General features: G+C 37.2%; 3 protein-coding genes and 1 long non-coding RNA gene across 4 annotated transcripts; 2 read left to right on the top strand and 2 right to left on the bottom strand.

Annotated features, from left to right (window-relative positions):
• Positions 1 to 87: 87 nt before the first annotated feature.
• On the bottom strand, positions 88 to 665 carry LOC133845074 (uncharacterized). Its single transcript, XM_062279412.1, has 2 exons — positions 582 to 665; positions 88 to 504 (listed from the first exon to the last, which is right to left on the bottom strand). Exons 1-2 carry the CDS (start codon positions 628 to 630, stop codon positions 170 to 172), a joined length of 384 nt encoding a protein of 127 aa, XP_062135396.1. The 5' UTR covers positions 631 to 665; the 3' UTR covers positions 88 to 169.
• Positions 666 to 3311: 2646 nt separating this feature from the next.
• On the top strand, positions 3312 to 3722 carry LOC133843738 (uncharacterized). Its single transcript, XR_009894538.1, has 2 exons — positions 3312 to 3443; positions 3508 to 3722. It is a non-coding gene; the product is annotated as an uncharacterized LOC133843738 (long non-coding RNA).
• An 11-nt stretch (positions 3723 to 3733) lies between these two features.
• On the bottom strand, positions 3734 to 6153 carry LOC133843737 (phospholipase B1, membrane-associated). The gene is made up of 3 exons (XM_062277403.1): positions 5959 to 6153; positions 5096 to 5893; positions 3734 to 4160 (listed from the first exon to the last, which is right to left on the bottom strand). The coding sequence occupies exons 1-3, from the start codon at positions 6139 to 6141 to the stop codon at positions 3885 to 3887; spliced, it is 1257 nt and encodes a 418-aa protein (XP_062133387.1). The 5' UTR covers positions 6142 to 6153; the 3' UTR covers positions 3734 to 3884.
• A 4091-nt stretch (positions 6154 to 10244) lies between these two features.
• On the top strand, positions 10245 to 13059 carry LOC133839891 (ADP-dependent glucokinase). Its single transcript, XM_062271524.1, has 4 exons — positions 10245 to 11003; positions 11065 to 11229; positions 11289 to 12015; positions 12072 to 13059. Exons 1-4 carry the CDS (start codon positions 10645 to 10647, stop codon positions 12321 to 12323), a joined length of 1503 nt encoding a protein of 500 aa, XP_062127508.1. The 5' UTR covers positions 10245 to 10644; the 3' UTR covers positions 12324 to 13059.
• The last annotated feature ends 164 nt before the right edge of the window (positions 13060 to 13223 follow it).

Below are 13223 nucleotides of genomic sequence, written 5' to 3'. Positions count from 1 at the left end.
ATACAAAGAATGCCAATAAATTATGTTTGCAAAAAGTGCTGCCTACTTTTAGGGTTTCTATAAACAAAAAGTTAAAAACTGGCAATGTTTTTCAATTTCCATACAATTTATTTATAAATACTAACTTAAAGTATATACAAGACCTATTTACATTATCCTCTAATTGTTATTAACCAAAGCGATTGCTGTTGTCCAATACCTCACTGCTAGTTCCTATAGACAGATTATTCTGACTACACTTGCAGTCCTCGCCATCGACACGCCCCTTACCAGATAATATGCGAACGCCCTCGGCAAATTTGGGAAAACCGGACATAGTTTCCTTTAGCGTGGTCATCATGACAGGCAGATACATGAAGAAGTCTTTGAAGTGACCCACAACTGTGTGATAATCTACAGGTCGCCCATTGCCTGTCGCACTTCCCCCCGTGCCCTGATAGTGTCCATCAATATCAATGTCATTGTCAGTCGGCGCAAATGGCATAGCCCAGCAATGTTGCATAACTATAATAAAAATAATAATTATTAAATATCAGTTTAATGTCAAAGCCAGAGAGGGGATCAGATTACTTGGGACTTACCCAACAAAATCGCAATTGCGACTACTTGAAATTGTTTGCTGTGAGCCATGGTACCAAGAAGTCTTGAGTTTGACGTATTTTCTGCAAATGCTCAGCTTTTGTCATTGCCGTCGACAATTTATAACATTTAACTGTGCCGGCGTAAGCAGAATTTCCATTTCATGTTTTAATCTCAACCATTGCTGTTGTGGTTTTTCTCTTTTCTTTGCGCTTAGCACAGCAGAAAACCCGAAACTCTTGTTGAAAATTTGATTTGACATTTCAATGTTCTTGCTCAAGACCTTTTTGGCCAAGAGCAAACTAAGAAGAGCATATGAGATGCAGAATAATAATAGTTGAATATTAACAATGAAACTATAAACGGTCTAGTACTATTATTTTCTTAATAGTTAAGTAGCTGTACAAATTATTTAATACAAAACGCATTTAATACATTTCAAGCTGAATTTCAACTGTTGGTCTTGTAGCGCCATCTAGAGTACAGCAGCAGCACTTAGCTTTTGTGGCGCCATATTAATTTTTAAATTAATTTAGTATGCACACACTGCTAGTATAGTGATGTGTACACACTGCTTGCACAGCAGATACTTACTCTAACTAACAACAGATGGCGCTGCTAGGTTAATATGTTTTTAATCACTTGCAATTTACGATTATTACATACTTGTGAGTTTATTAAATAATAAATGAATATTTATGTCGTCAGCGGAAAGCCGATTTTATAATAAGGAAAAGAAGTTAAGTTGTCTTTTATGAGTATATAGGAAAGCTTTTCATTCATAAAATATTAATTTATTATAGTTTTTAATATATTCAACACATTGGCGTATTGTGAGCAATTAATAATTAATATTAATTTATGTGTTCACGTAGTTTGTTTGCCAATTAGCTAACACTGAAACGTGTCTATCAGTTACAGTAATTATTACACCTTCAACACCTTTTAGCAATTCAATTTGTCAGTCAGTCAATTTGCCAGTTAATTATCCATTTAATGCTTCACATCAGCTAAACAACTAATCATTTCCATTGTAAGCAGAGCAAGTTAAAAATTGTTTGTTTTACAAACGTGTAGCGAACAGCTACAAAATACCCTGTAATAAAACAAAAGTGATATGAAGAGATTAGGAATTTGAATCAAAATCATGCGTGAATAACATGCTTTTAGAGAGCAAGTTAAACAGCTTTTTTTATTGATCAGTTAGCAAGTTCTGTGAAATAATTCCAAAATCAAATAAAGAATAAATTTATAAATTTTAATGAGACTTATATATCAATTAAAATTCATAATATTGAGTGAAAAACTCCACTAATTAAAAATATCAATTTCGATTAATTTCGAGTATTTTTATTAATTAAGCTTTATGTTCGATGCCAATATCTCTTAACGAATATAATAAATTGCAACAGTCGTGGCATTGATGTGACTTATAAGTCAAGAATGCGAGAGTCTCGCTCACTACGATCCGCTTGATTCTCCAGCATAGAAAAACCAGATGCAAAGTATATGCAAAGTACTTTACTTATACTTTATTTATACTCGTATATACAAAGTGTCAATCTAGCGAACTGAGTGCGTTACGTTTTGCGATTAAAATCGTCTCAGTTGCTGTCAAGTTCAAAGTCAAGCGAAAGTCGCGAAGTTGTCGCGAAGCCGCAACGCTGGCATTAACCTTAACACTGACCGAGTTACATGTGACGATGTCAGACCTTATAGAAGGGGCGGGTAGAGACGGGTAGACTATCATTTTATTAAGTGCAATCAACGCTATAAATGCTAAACGAAACTCAACGATACGAAACGTAATTGATGATTTTGTTTCATTTACCTTTTGGCACTTGCACGCGAAACCGTTGATCATCGAAACGCCTCAAGAGTCGTGGAGTCTCCGAGGGGAGCTGCGGGGTAATGCGTCCCATTAGGCATAATAACACGTTTCGACAACGAATTCGCAACGTTTCGATATTAAAATTAGCATTTATTATGTGCCGTCCAACATTTGTAACATGTTTTATTGCCACCCAAGTCGGTGGATGAGCAAAGGGGAGAGGAACACACACAGCACTTGTTATCTAGCTATCGAGAGGGTTATTCAGGAAATGGGCTTGCAAAAAAAATATTTACGTTGTTTTGCTAAAAATGTGTTAATACAATTAGCGCAATTAAGCTTTTATTATCTTTCCATGCAATGAGAAAATTTGCACAAAAGAAATTTCAGTTTCCTGAAGGGGAATACATTTTATAAAAAGCTAGCACAAAATTATATTATTTGTGACAACAGCTGTTTTTGTTAAAAAAAAAACTCGTAAATCTTTAGTAAGTCGATCTAATTTGAGCCCTAAATGAACTTGCATTTTTTATTGCCAGCAAAAATAAAGTGAGAGAAAATATTGCTATTTTTTAAAGGCTTTCTTTGCAAGGTAAGAGAGGTGATTAAATTAGGGGAAGCACCGAAAAATATCCATGCTTACATAATAAACTTCAAACATAATAACATTAAGTAATAATCTGGCTAAAATAAGTCACTTTCTAACTTTCCCATTCGGTAATTGAATGAAAAACAAAAAGAGTCGTAACTTAGATAAAAATTTGGCAAGTAAGTTTAGCAAAGCTTAATTGATTGATATTGAACATCAATTTATATTTGTTTAACTTGTTTTAAAGGGAAATTTAAAGTTTTTTTTAGAGAAATGTACAAAATTGTATTTTGCACTAAATCCTTATTTTGCATTATTTTATATAGCTGATGGAAAATGTTGTTAATTAACATTTCAAGCGGCGAGAACTCATAAAAACTTCCATTCGAATGGATCGATTTATTAAAGTCATTTTAGCTGACAGCCTCAAGAGCTGTTTTGTCTGTAAGTTATCCCTTTTAGTAGCTCACTTGACTTTGGCTTCAATTGCAATTTGCTCAACTCTCAGATTAATAATGCACATCGAATGTTTGTTCAGTGAGTAACCCCAGTGGCTAATTGATATGGGACAAATGTAACTTGGAGGGGGCGACGAGACTTCGCTGTAAGACACGCGCATTCCACTTTTTTTTCGAGACGTTCTGACATGTAAATTAAACAGCCACGCCCCCAACTGTTCAGAAGGCGTCTAATAAATTATGCACACTTTGTTTGAGCTACTCATTAGTCACGTCGTGAAGTGAAGTTTTTCGATACTTATCTATGTGTTTATATTTATCAAAGCGTGAATGAATATGACAAACATGCGAATGAGATAGAGACTTGGACTTAGCAAAGATATCACAGAGAGTGTTAGATAATAAGGCATTCGATTTTTGGCGCAACTTAAACAACGAAATCGGCGCGACTATTGATCCGAGTGATCAGATATGGATGCTGCTCGCTTGGACAGAGAAACTTCTCAAAGATCTGCGGATTGAAGGAACTCTTCTCCCCGGGCAACTCCAGCATATTGTTCCACATGGCATTCGCGGCTGCGGCGTGTCCACGCTGACTGAGGTGGAAGCAATCCTCGGAGAAGAAACGCGTATCCGTCTCGCCCGACTGAGTGCGGGGAAAGTCCTTGAACTGCGCGAAAGGCTGGGCATTGATGGTGAAGGTCTGAAAGGGATCCAACGAAGAAAAATAAATGATGCCTTAATCATAGATAGAACACTACATATAAAATATAACTAATTTTCATTTCTGCCTTTTTGGGGAATCATAAAGGTAATGATACTTGTAATAAATATATATAATATATAACATTTTGTATATGGGTTATTCTGTATTGAAAATATTGGGTTCAAAACTAAATAAAGTGAAAAAACATATACTAAAACATAGCTCTTGATCAGCATTTTAATTCAAGCTAAGAATAATTTTGTAATTCTGTTATGTTTCAAAGACAATTGCAAAAATAAGGAAGGTCATACGTTAAACATAAGATGAACGAATTTATATCTTTTTTCTTAAAACAGAAATAGTTCATAGAATCAGTCATAGCTCGTAGTATATTTCTAATCCAGAGCAATAAGAATAACCTTTTCTTATTTTTTAAGCATGTGTCACACGAAACATTTTTTGCCTGAGAATTCCCTTCTTTCATTTGCTTAATTCTTATTGTAAAAAAAATTAAATTGCTATGTTATGTTAAACCGTTTTTTTATGTGTAATCTATTTTAGCGGAAGATTTTTTGAAAGTGTTGCTATTTTCGCACCTGTACAGTTTTAAGAACTATGATGAAAATAGACGACTTCTAATAATATATCGAAAAGCCATAAAATGCTTAGAAAGTATGACTTGCAATTTGCTGCCTAAATTTGTGAATCATTCAAGAATTGAAGAGCCGAAAATACAAACGCCAGAAGGCATAAGTTGCTTTGGCATCTAATTCTGTAGCGCTTGCTAAATATTACTATATTATACCGCAGAATTCAATTCTTAGCAATAATTATATTAACTAAAACCAAAAGTTGATTATCAAGAAATTTGAATAACTGTAGCTATTAAAAATACTGAGATCAAATTTGTTAAATTTCTAGATTTATCTCACCTCGGTATTAAACTCTGGCAGATTGATGATCTCATAATCCTTGGCAATCCAGCGTTTCATGATGTCCTCATAGTAATCCAAATGCGCCTTCGACTTGCCCAACAAGCAAGGACACTCGAAGCGCAAAGTGCTATAACAAATAGGCGGCAAACCCGAAAGATTCGCCAGAAAACGCAAATTAGGAGCAGGTGCCACATTGATCATCAAGCGCGGAACATGATCACGCAGATAGCGATATGTCTGGAGCATGTTCTTCTCGTGATTCGCGATTGTAACCTCGGGCTTGGGATAGAAACAGATGTCGGTGCAAAAGTCATTGTTGCCAATGAACAAAGTGATCAGCTTCCAGTCGTGTGTCATATTCACATGCGGATCCCGTTGCAGACGCTTCACCAGCACCTTGGCCATATAAGGCATATCCCTGGACATGGCCGCGAGTTCGGCGACATTGAAACGCGAGGATCGCTCCGTGGAGAGGCCATCCTTGAGCGAGTAGCCGTAGAGATCGGGATTGAACTCCTTGAGTATGTTGGGCAACGTCAAATACTTGCGCCAATTGTACTGTCCACCAATGGACCAAGATGCACCACGATTCTCCACAGTGACATGTGCCAAGTTGGAGGCAAAGATGCCGTTGCCAGCTGTCAGTGAATCACCCATGGCGCCAATGATGTCAATGTCACCGGGACGCAAACGATGCACGCTTGTTGGACGTTGATCGCTGCGTCGTCCAGGTCCGTGTTCCGCATCGCAGAATTGCACCAAGGAACGAGTGCGTGCGCCCAAGTTTTGTGTTTTCTAGTGGGATAAAGTGAAGAAGATTCTTACTAAGAAAGTAACTCAAAAAACTTTGCTCAACTTACGCCCGCATCTTTCAAGCGCTGCACATTTTCAACCTGATCCCCTGAGCGTCCAGAGATGGCCAATCCAAGAAGCCTTAACGGACGATAAGCATTTCGCAGAGCCACATCCAAAGAGGTGCGCTGTGACGTCACAACTGCGATGGCAACAACAAGGGGCAGCAGGAACAATGACGCCTTCCTCATCTCGCTTTCAAGCTAAATACGCAGAAGAACAAGAAAACGGTTCAGATCGAGATTAACACATCGAGAGTGTTATGCTAGACTTTTGCTTTCGTTGGAATTCGCTGGTGACGTCCTCGATACACGAACCAGTTCTCAGAAGATGTTACAGCCGATGCTATTGTTTGTTTTTATATTTATTTTTGGTTTATTCACCTTTCGATCATCGTTTTGTTTTGATTATTCGTATAAGTTGATTTAGTCTTAGTCTGTTGACCGAGACAATTTGTTGTTGTTTAGCTATTTAGCATTTCAAAAATTTCATCACAATTTATGCAAATCTATGCAAAGTTCTACGTTCCGTTAATTTGCTCAATCATTCTGACCAATCTCAACAACAACAATTTATCAAATTGGAATAATTGACATTGGCTTCTAGACTTTATTTTTGAAGTCATCTCTGGAGAGTTCATTACATTTCAAGTCAAAGGGAAGCGAGAGCATTGACAATGATTTGGACACGCTTCTACTTAAAAAGTTATTTAACTGAATGAATCGCATGCGAATTCGGAAACACAAATCTATATTCATTTATAATAGGTTGGCAGGCGGAAGTGGCTGAAGAGTGGACCGTAAAAGCGACACGAATTTGCGGTAAATATAGCATTATATAATCAATCGGCTAGACAGCGTGCCAAATCCAGTTCTATATATGCCACGCATTGTACATAGATAGCATCTGTTTCCTTTTCGCATAATGCACAGCATGCAAACAAAAGACTTAGGAAACGAACGCGCCACACTGAACAACAAAACGAAGATGCAATCGCCTGAGTTTTGATTTAATTATGCAAATTACCTTTTTTCTTTGTTTACTATTATCTAAATTATTCGCAACACTTTTGCTTGGCAAGAATTTTACGACTTTCGACGTGACCTCTTTCAACTTTTTTAAATATTTTTTTTTAACGGTAAATCTTGCAACTTTCCCGACGACGAATTGCACAATTACTTAAAAGTATCGTATCGTATTTTATATATGCTACGTATATATAGTTAATAATTTATTGCCGCAGAAGGCAGCTGCGCGTCCGGCACCGTCAATCGCATAGAATCAACTGCTCGCTAGAATTTCTGATTATGTTGATTTTATATATGGAATAGCCCCAGAGTCAGCAGCGTACTACGCATAGAATAAAAAAAGGTTCGTACAAGTATACGAAACACGTAAAACAAAAAATAAAGAACAAAATACAATACGAATCAAGTGCGAATTTTGATGCTTGCGGCTGCTCAACTTGAACATATCCTGTAAACAACAATTACTTATAGAAAATACTTCTGTAACTATCAAAGTACATTTGAAATATAATTAAAGTTTTTAGAAATTTATGAATATGAAAATATTAAGGTACATTTTAATATGAAATAAAGTTTGAGTAAAAACAAGAGTTGGAAAATATTTGAATAGATAAAATGAATATAAATTAAGTTTTAATAAATTTAAGAATTAGAAAATAGTTAAGATATCTTTTTTATAATCTTACTTTTAATAGAAACAAAAATTTTTAAAATACTTCAGTAAATTCTATTTTTAAATTCAATTTGAATAAATATAATACTTATAAATTAAATTAAATATAATGAAAATACATAATGTAAACATAAAACAATATTTTTAAATTTTTGTTTTGAAAAAAAAAAAACTATAAATCAAATAATCATATGTTCGAAAAATTATAAATATGCCACCAAGAAAACAAAGCAATATTTTATACTTTAACTTTAAGTTCTAAATAGTTCCTCAATTAAAAAATATATATTATTAAATATTCATTAAATCTATAAATGCAAGCTTCAGATCTCTTAAACATTTCGCACTTATGTCATCGATTAAAAAATCAAAATATAGCTAAGATACAATTAAAAATGAGAAACAAACTAAATGAATATTAATCTTTGAAGAATTATGAAGCCACAGATATTTACCCCTATGTCAACATACCCCTTGCATAATTGTTTATTTACATGGTATAAATATATCAAAATTTTGCTGTCGCCGATTCTCATGCACACACACACGTAAACCCGCCAAAGCGCCGAGCCGGTCAAAGTCATCGCTGTCGTCTTCGTCGTCGCCGTTGTCGTTGTTATCGTTGTCTTCGTTGAAGTCTGTTGTAGTCGCTCGTCTGAGAGTTAGCGTAAATTCAGAAATTCACTTTCGTTCACCCGTTTAAAAATAGTCTCGAGGCGGCGTTGCGATGTTGTCCACTTGTCGGAGTTCACGCTTATCGCGATTGGCCCCTTTGTGGAATCTGTGGGTAGTGGGCACAAGCAAGTTTTACGGCTCAGACCAGACCAGAAATGAACACAAAGGGGGCGCGTTTACGTCGTAAGTCTGTTAGCAACGATGAGAGGGGAAGGTGAGGGAGAAGCTGTAAATCAGCTAAAAGGAAACGAGACATGCAACTCACCGACTTTAGTGGCATCCTCAGCATTTTAAGTTGGCTAAATCTTTTAACTGGACACACGAAGCGTGTGTACGTGATACGCTATGATAAGTAGAATCAGTTAAGTTTATATTTATTTTTATTCTAGTCGAAATAGTCATACAATTTACTGTCGCTAATTGGCGTTTGTTGATTTTATCGGGGGAAATGCAATAAAAAGATACTTTGCGGGATGAACCTTTGGAACATGTCGAGTGTTAATTGTTGAGAGGCAAACACTTAAAACAATCAAAACATTCCTTAGAAATGATGCCATAAATGATATGTACTAACATTCTAGTTAATATCCATAATCAAATTCAGGAATTGCTCTTAATCGATTATATAATTTGGCAAGGCACCCACAAGTAGAGAAACACTTCCACTTCCTCTACACACACAATCCATTGGATAACCTTGTGTATAATACTACAATATAATACAATAATAATAACGGCATGAAGCAATTAAAGAGAAACAACGAACGAAATGAAGAAGCAACAACTTGTTTTAAGTTAACAACAACAGCAACAAGAAGAAGGAACCGCCTTTTAACGACGCCACATCTAAAAACAATACTACTACATAGCTTGTAAAACGGTACGAAAATAAATGCTGATGACGTATTTAAGTACACTGAAAACGATTAAAAATCATTTAGTCAAGACAATATATCAATTATATCAGCTATGAACATTAAGTGGCCAACAGCAAAATATACCAGTTTCAAGATGATATATCATCACTCACTCACTCGCTTGGCTAAGCTTCAATTGCCATTGTTACTGTTTTCCAGCATTCTTATTGTTATGATTATTATTAAAACAATAATAATTATTGTTATCTTTGAGCACATGCCTGTCATTTTCTGTGTTTAACCGTCATTTTATTATGAGCAAGCGGTAATTCTTTATGTTGCAATTTAAATAAGACCTAATCAAAAGTAGTATCAGCTCATTCACAAAAGAATTAAATGTTTATGCAGCCATTAACAATTAATAGCTTACCAGCACGTTTATAAATTTATGAGTTGTCACCACAATTATAGCGTGAAGGGATTGTTTATTTCAAAAGAGTGCGCCAAATGTCGTTGCCGGTGGTTTGGCAGCAGTGAAAATTTTACCGCCACGAATTTGCATCTAACTATGTACATAGTGGAAAATTTTCTAATTTAAAAAATTTATGATTTCTATGAATGTTTGTTATTATAGATTGTATTGGAAAGATGACGACTATCAAAAGAGGGAAAGTTCTTTATTGTCCACTTGTATGGATTCCCTTATTTTATTTGAAAAACACAAAGGAAGAATTTTATTGATGTTTCTTAGGTTTCTCCTTCGTTTTTCAATGTCACATTTTTGTAGAAAGTGACAGTGCCGAAGACAGTCATCTAGATAGCGCATAGATCCTGTTAAGCTCACGGAAATAAAATAGCTTTCATTTTTAAATTAAGCGCCATTTTAATCGCATTTATCGAAATCTATATAAAAGTGTAACCATATAGCAAATATCAGTGTTCACCCTACTTTGGTATATCCTGTCGGAAATAAAACGAATATTTTGGAAATATTGTTTACGGTCACACACCGGCAAGTAAAACAGCTTTAAGCTCTTTTTTTAAGAAACTCCTGAAAAACCTGAAATAAATTCCATAAATAATACATGAGTTTATAATATTATCATCGGCTGTGAAAAACATCAATGTTTGCCATCAAAAATGAACGTTTGAAAAAATTGTAAAAAACATCGATGCATCGATTTTGCCATCGATGTTTCTCCATCTCTAGAGTGTCGTTATCACATTTCATAAACAAACACACATACATTGGGTGTGTTTGTCAGTCGGTACAACAAAAATAGCTAAGTAAAAGATATATGAAAGACAAGTGATAAGTGAGCAACAAGGGCATTGGTTGCCGCACAGCAGCCACATCACCAAAGATCACAGCATCAGCAGCAGCATCTTCAACAGACGACGCCGGCAAAAACAAGAAAGCTGCGGCAGAAAGAGACAGGAATACAAAAAGGAGGAGACAATATGAGAGCTTTGAAGTATATGGGCTGGATAACCGGCTGCTCGGTGTTCACCGCCTTCATATCGATCATCTGGCAGGCATTTCTATCGCTGCAGGCGCTTAACAAGACCACCGTGCTGCTCACTGGACTGCTGGCCATCGAGAGCGAAGTGAAGAGAAGTGGTTTGGAGCCGGCGCCCAAAGTAGCCGTTGGCTATGGCGCCTGCACCGATTTGCAGATTAATGCCACAGAATTTCTGGACACCTATTACAGGCAGCGCATGCCTAGCGTAAGCCCCGATTTTGCGGCCAACGAGGTGAGCAACGAACACGAATTGCTGCAATCGTTTGTTTATTACTTCAAGAATGGAGCAGCAGCCGAGTAAGTGCATCCACTCCTAATACTTATCATTGTTGATTATATGCATGTTTATCTTTTTCAGACGCGTTGTGGGCAACAGCTCACTGTTCAAGCAGCTGATCAGCTACGCCAAACAGTTGGACAAGGAGCGCATTCATTGGTACATGGGAGGCAATGCTCCTTTAATGGCTGTGCGTTTTGTCATGGAGGGAGCCGATGTACTGCTGGGTGCACACATGTCCAAGAAGTGAGTTGCTTTTGTTGTCTACCATGCAATGTAAAGTAATCTTCCATTATTTCTTGCAGATTACGTCCCTTGCTGCCTAAAGAGATTAGCTTGGCTGGCGATGAGATTGATGAGGATGATATACATCTGATATTAGAGTACAAGGCTGGCGATCGTTGGGGACCATACGAGGCGCCACGTGCCAATCGTTATATACTGCATAACGATAAGAATAATCCGCATCTGCGTTCAGTGGAGCAACTAACCGATGCCCTTAAGCAATACCATCCACAGCTGCTCGTTGTGAGCGGTTTGCAAATGATGGACATGTTCAAGTTCAGTCCGGGCGTGCGTGAGGCTCGCCTCAATCAAGTGAAACAGCAGCTTATTAACCAGCCCAGGGATACGCTTCAGCATTTCGAGTTTGCAAGCTATGTGGAGTTGGAGCTGCTACAGAAGCTGCGTCAGTTGGTGCTTCCCTATGTCGATTCGCTGGGAATGAACGAGCAGGAGCTGTCGAATCTGCGTGAAGTGCAGCAGCATGGCAGCACCACACAAGCCACCGATTGGAATCCAAGACTTGCTCATACGTTGGACCAGATGCGTGAGGTGTTCATCAGTCTGGCGGAGGATTATCACAGTCAGCGTCAGGCGGATTCACAACGTCGCCTAATTTCACGCATCCATGTGCACACCTTGGCGTATCAGGCTATATTGACCATTGCCAACTCCAAGTGGAAGAATACACGTGCTGCGGCTGCCAAAGCGGCTCTGACTGCCCATCGTTATGTCTGTAAATCACAGTTTGTGAGTGTGAACACAGCGTATATCTATGAGATTGCTAATCTGTACTCCTATTTTAGGTAAATCCTGAGTCGGTGTTGCTGGTGCTGGACGATAGTTTTGCCACCTCGGCCCAGGAGCAGGCACCACGTATGCGCATGAGCGCTGCCAATCCTGTACCCTGCTGGCAAGAGTATATCCAATTTGGACCGAGCAGGCAGCGCATCGAGGTGGAGATTTGTGTAGCGCCTGTGCTGGTGTGTCGCGTAGCCAAGAAGACGGCGGGTGCTGGCGATAATATATCCGCGTCGGGATTGGTTGCTCAACTGTAAAGTGGATGTAGTGCTAATGCAATAGCCATGACAACGAGCATTATTTTGATATACGGCAAAGACTGCTTAGTATTTTATATAGAACGTTTGAAAGACAAACACGACAAGACTTGAATAGCAAACAACCCGCAATTGATCCCAGGACACGATACAACCCAAAATCCACTATCTATAAACATTCCCTGTTGAAATACTGTTGAGATGACATTTATACTCAGCTGTTTAGCACCTTAGTGACCTTAGAAACGCGTTACCTTCAGTACTACATGAATCACGGACGCTGGCAAACTGCTCACGTACTTAATTCATACGGAACGGAACAACGACAAGAGTTAGAGATAGGCTCCATGCCTTAGTACATATCTAGAGATGAGTCCTTATCGCAGTGACAAAATTTATTGAAAATCGGGGAATAACCCAGTTACGAAAAAATCTTTGAAAGTAAGCAGTAGAGCAAGTTACTGATTGTTTCGGTTTCAACTTTGTCGTTTATATTCGCAAATCTGATCTATTGAATCTCTAACAATTTACACACTAATTATTTAATGTGTTCAAAATTATTCCTGACAAGCATTAATTATGCTACATAGTCTAAGTTTATAAGTATTTAGTTTTTTATCCTACGTATTGTAACGATGTCAACATTCCTACTTACAATTTGTTTTGCGCACTTGGTTTTAAGCTACACAAAAAGACAATGCATACATATATGTGTAATAAAAATTCCTGTTAATAATTAATTTGTGTATTTACTAAACTAACTAATTAAAATATAATGATTTTCAGAAACGCGAAATTCAAATTTCCGCACAATCGACTAGCGCTATACAATTTATCGCTAAGTGTGGCCATTGCATTTTTCTTGGTCTAAGTATACTGAAAAGTATAATTTTGGTATAT

The sequence above is a fragment of the Drosophila sulfurigaster genome, chromosome 3 (genome assembly GCF_023558435.1).
Source record: "Drosophila sulfurigaster albostrigata strain 15112-1811.04 chromosome 3, ASM2355843v2, whole genome shotgun sequence".
NCBI lineage: Eukaryota > Metazoa > Arthropoda > Insecta > Diptera > Drosophilidae > Drosophila > Drosophila sulfurigaster.
The sequence above is the reverse complement of the archived record's forward strand: the minus strand, read 5'-3'. Positions and strand labels throughout refer to the sequence as shown.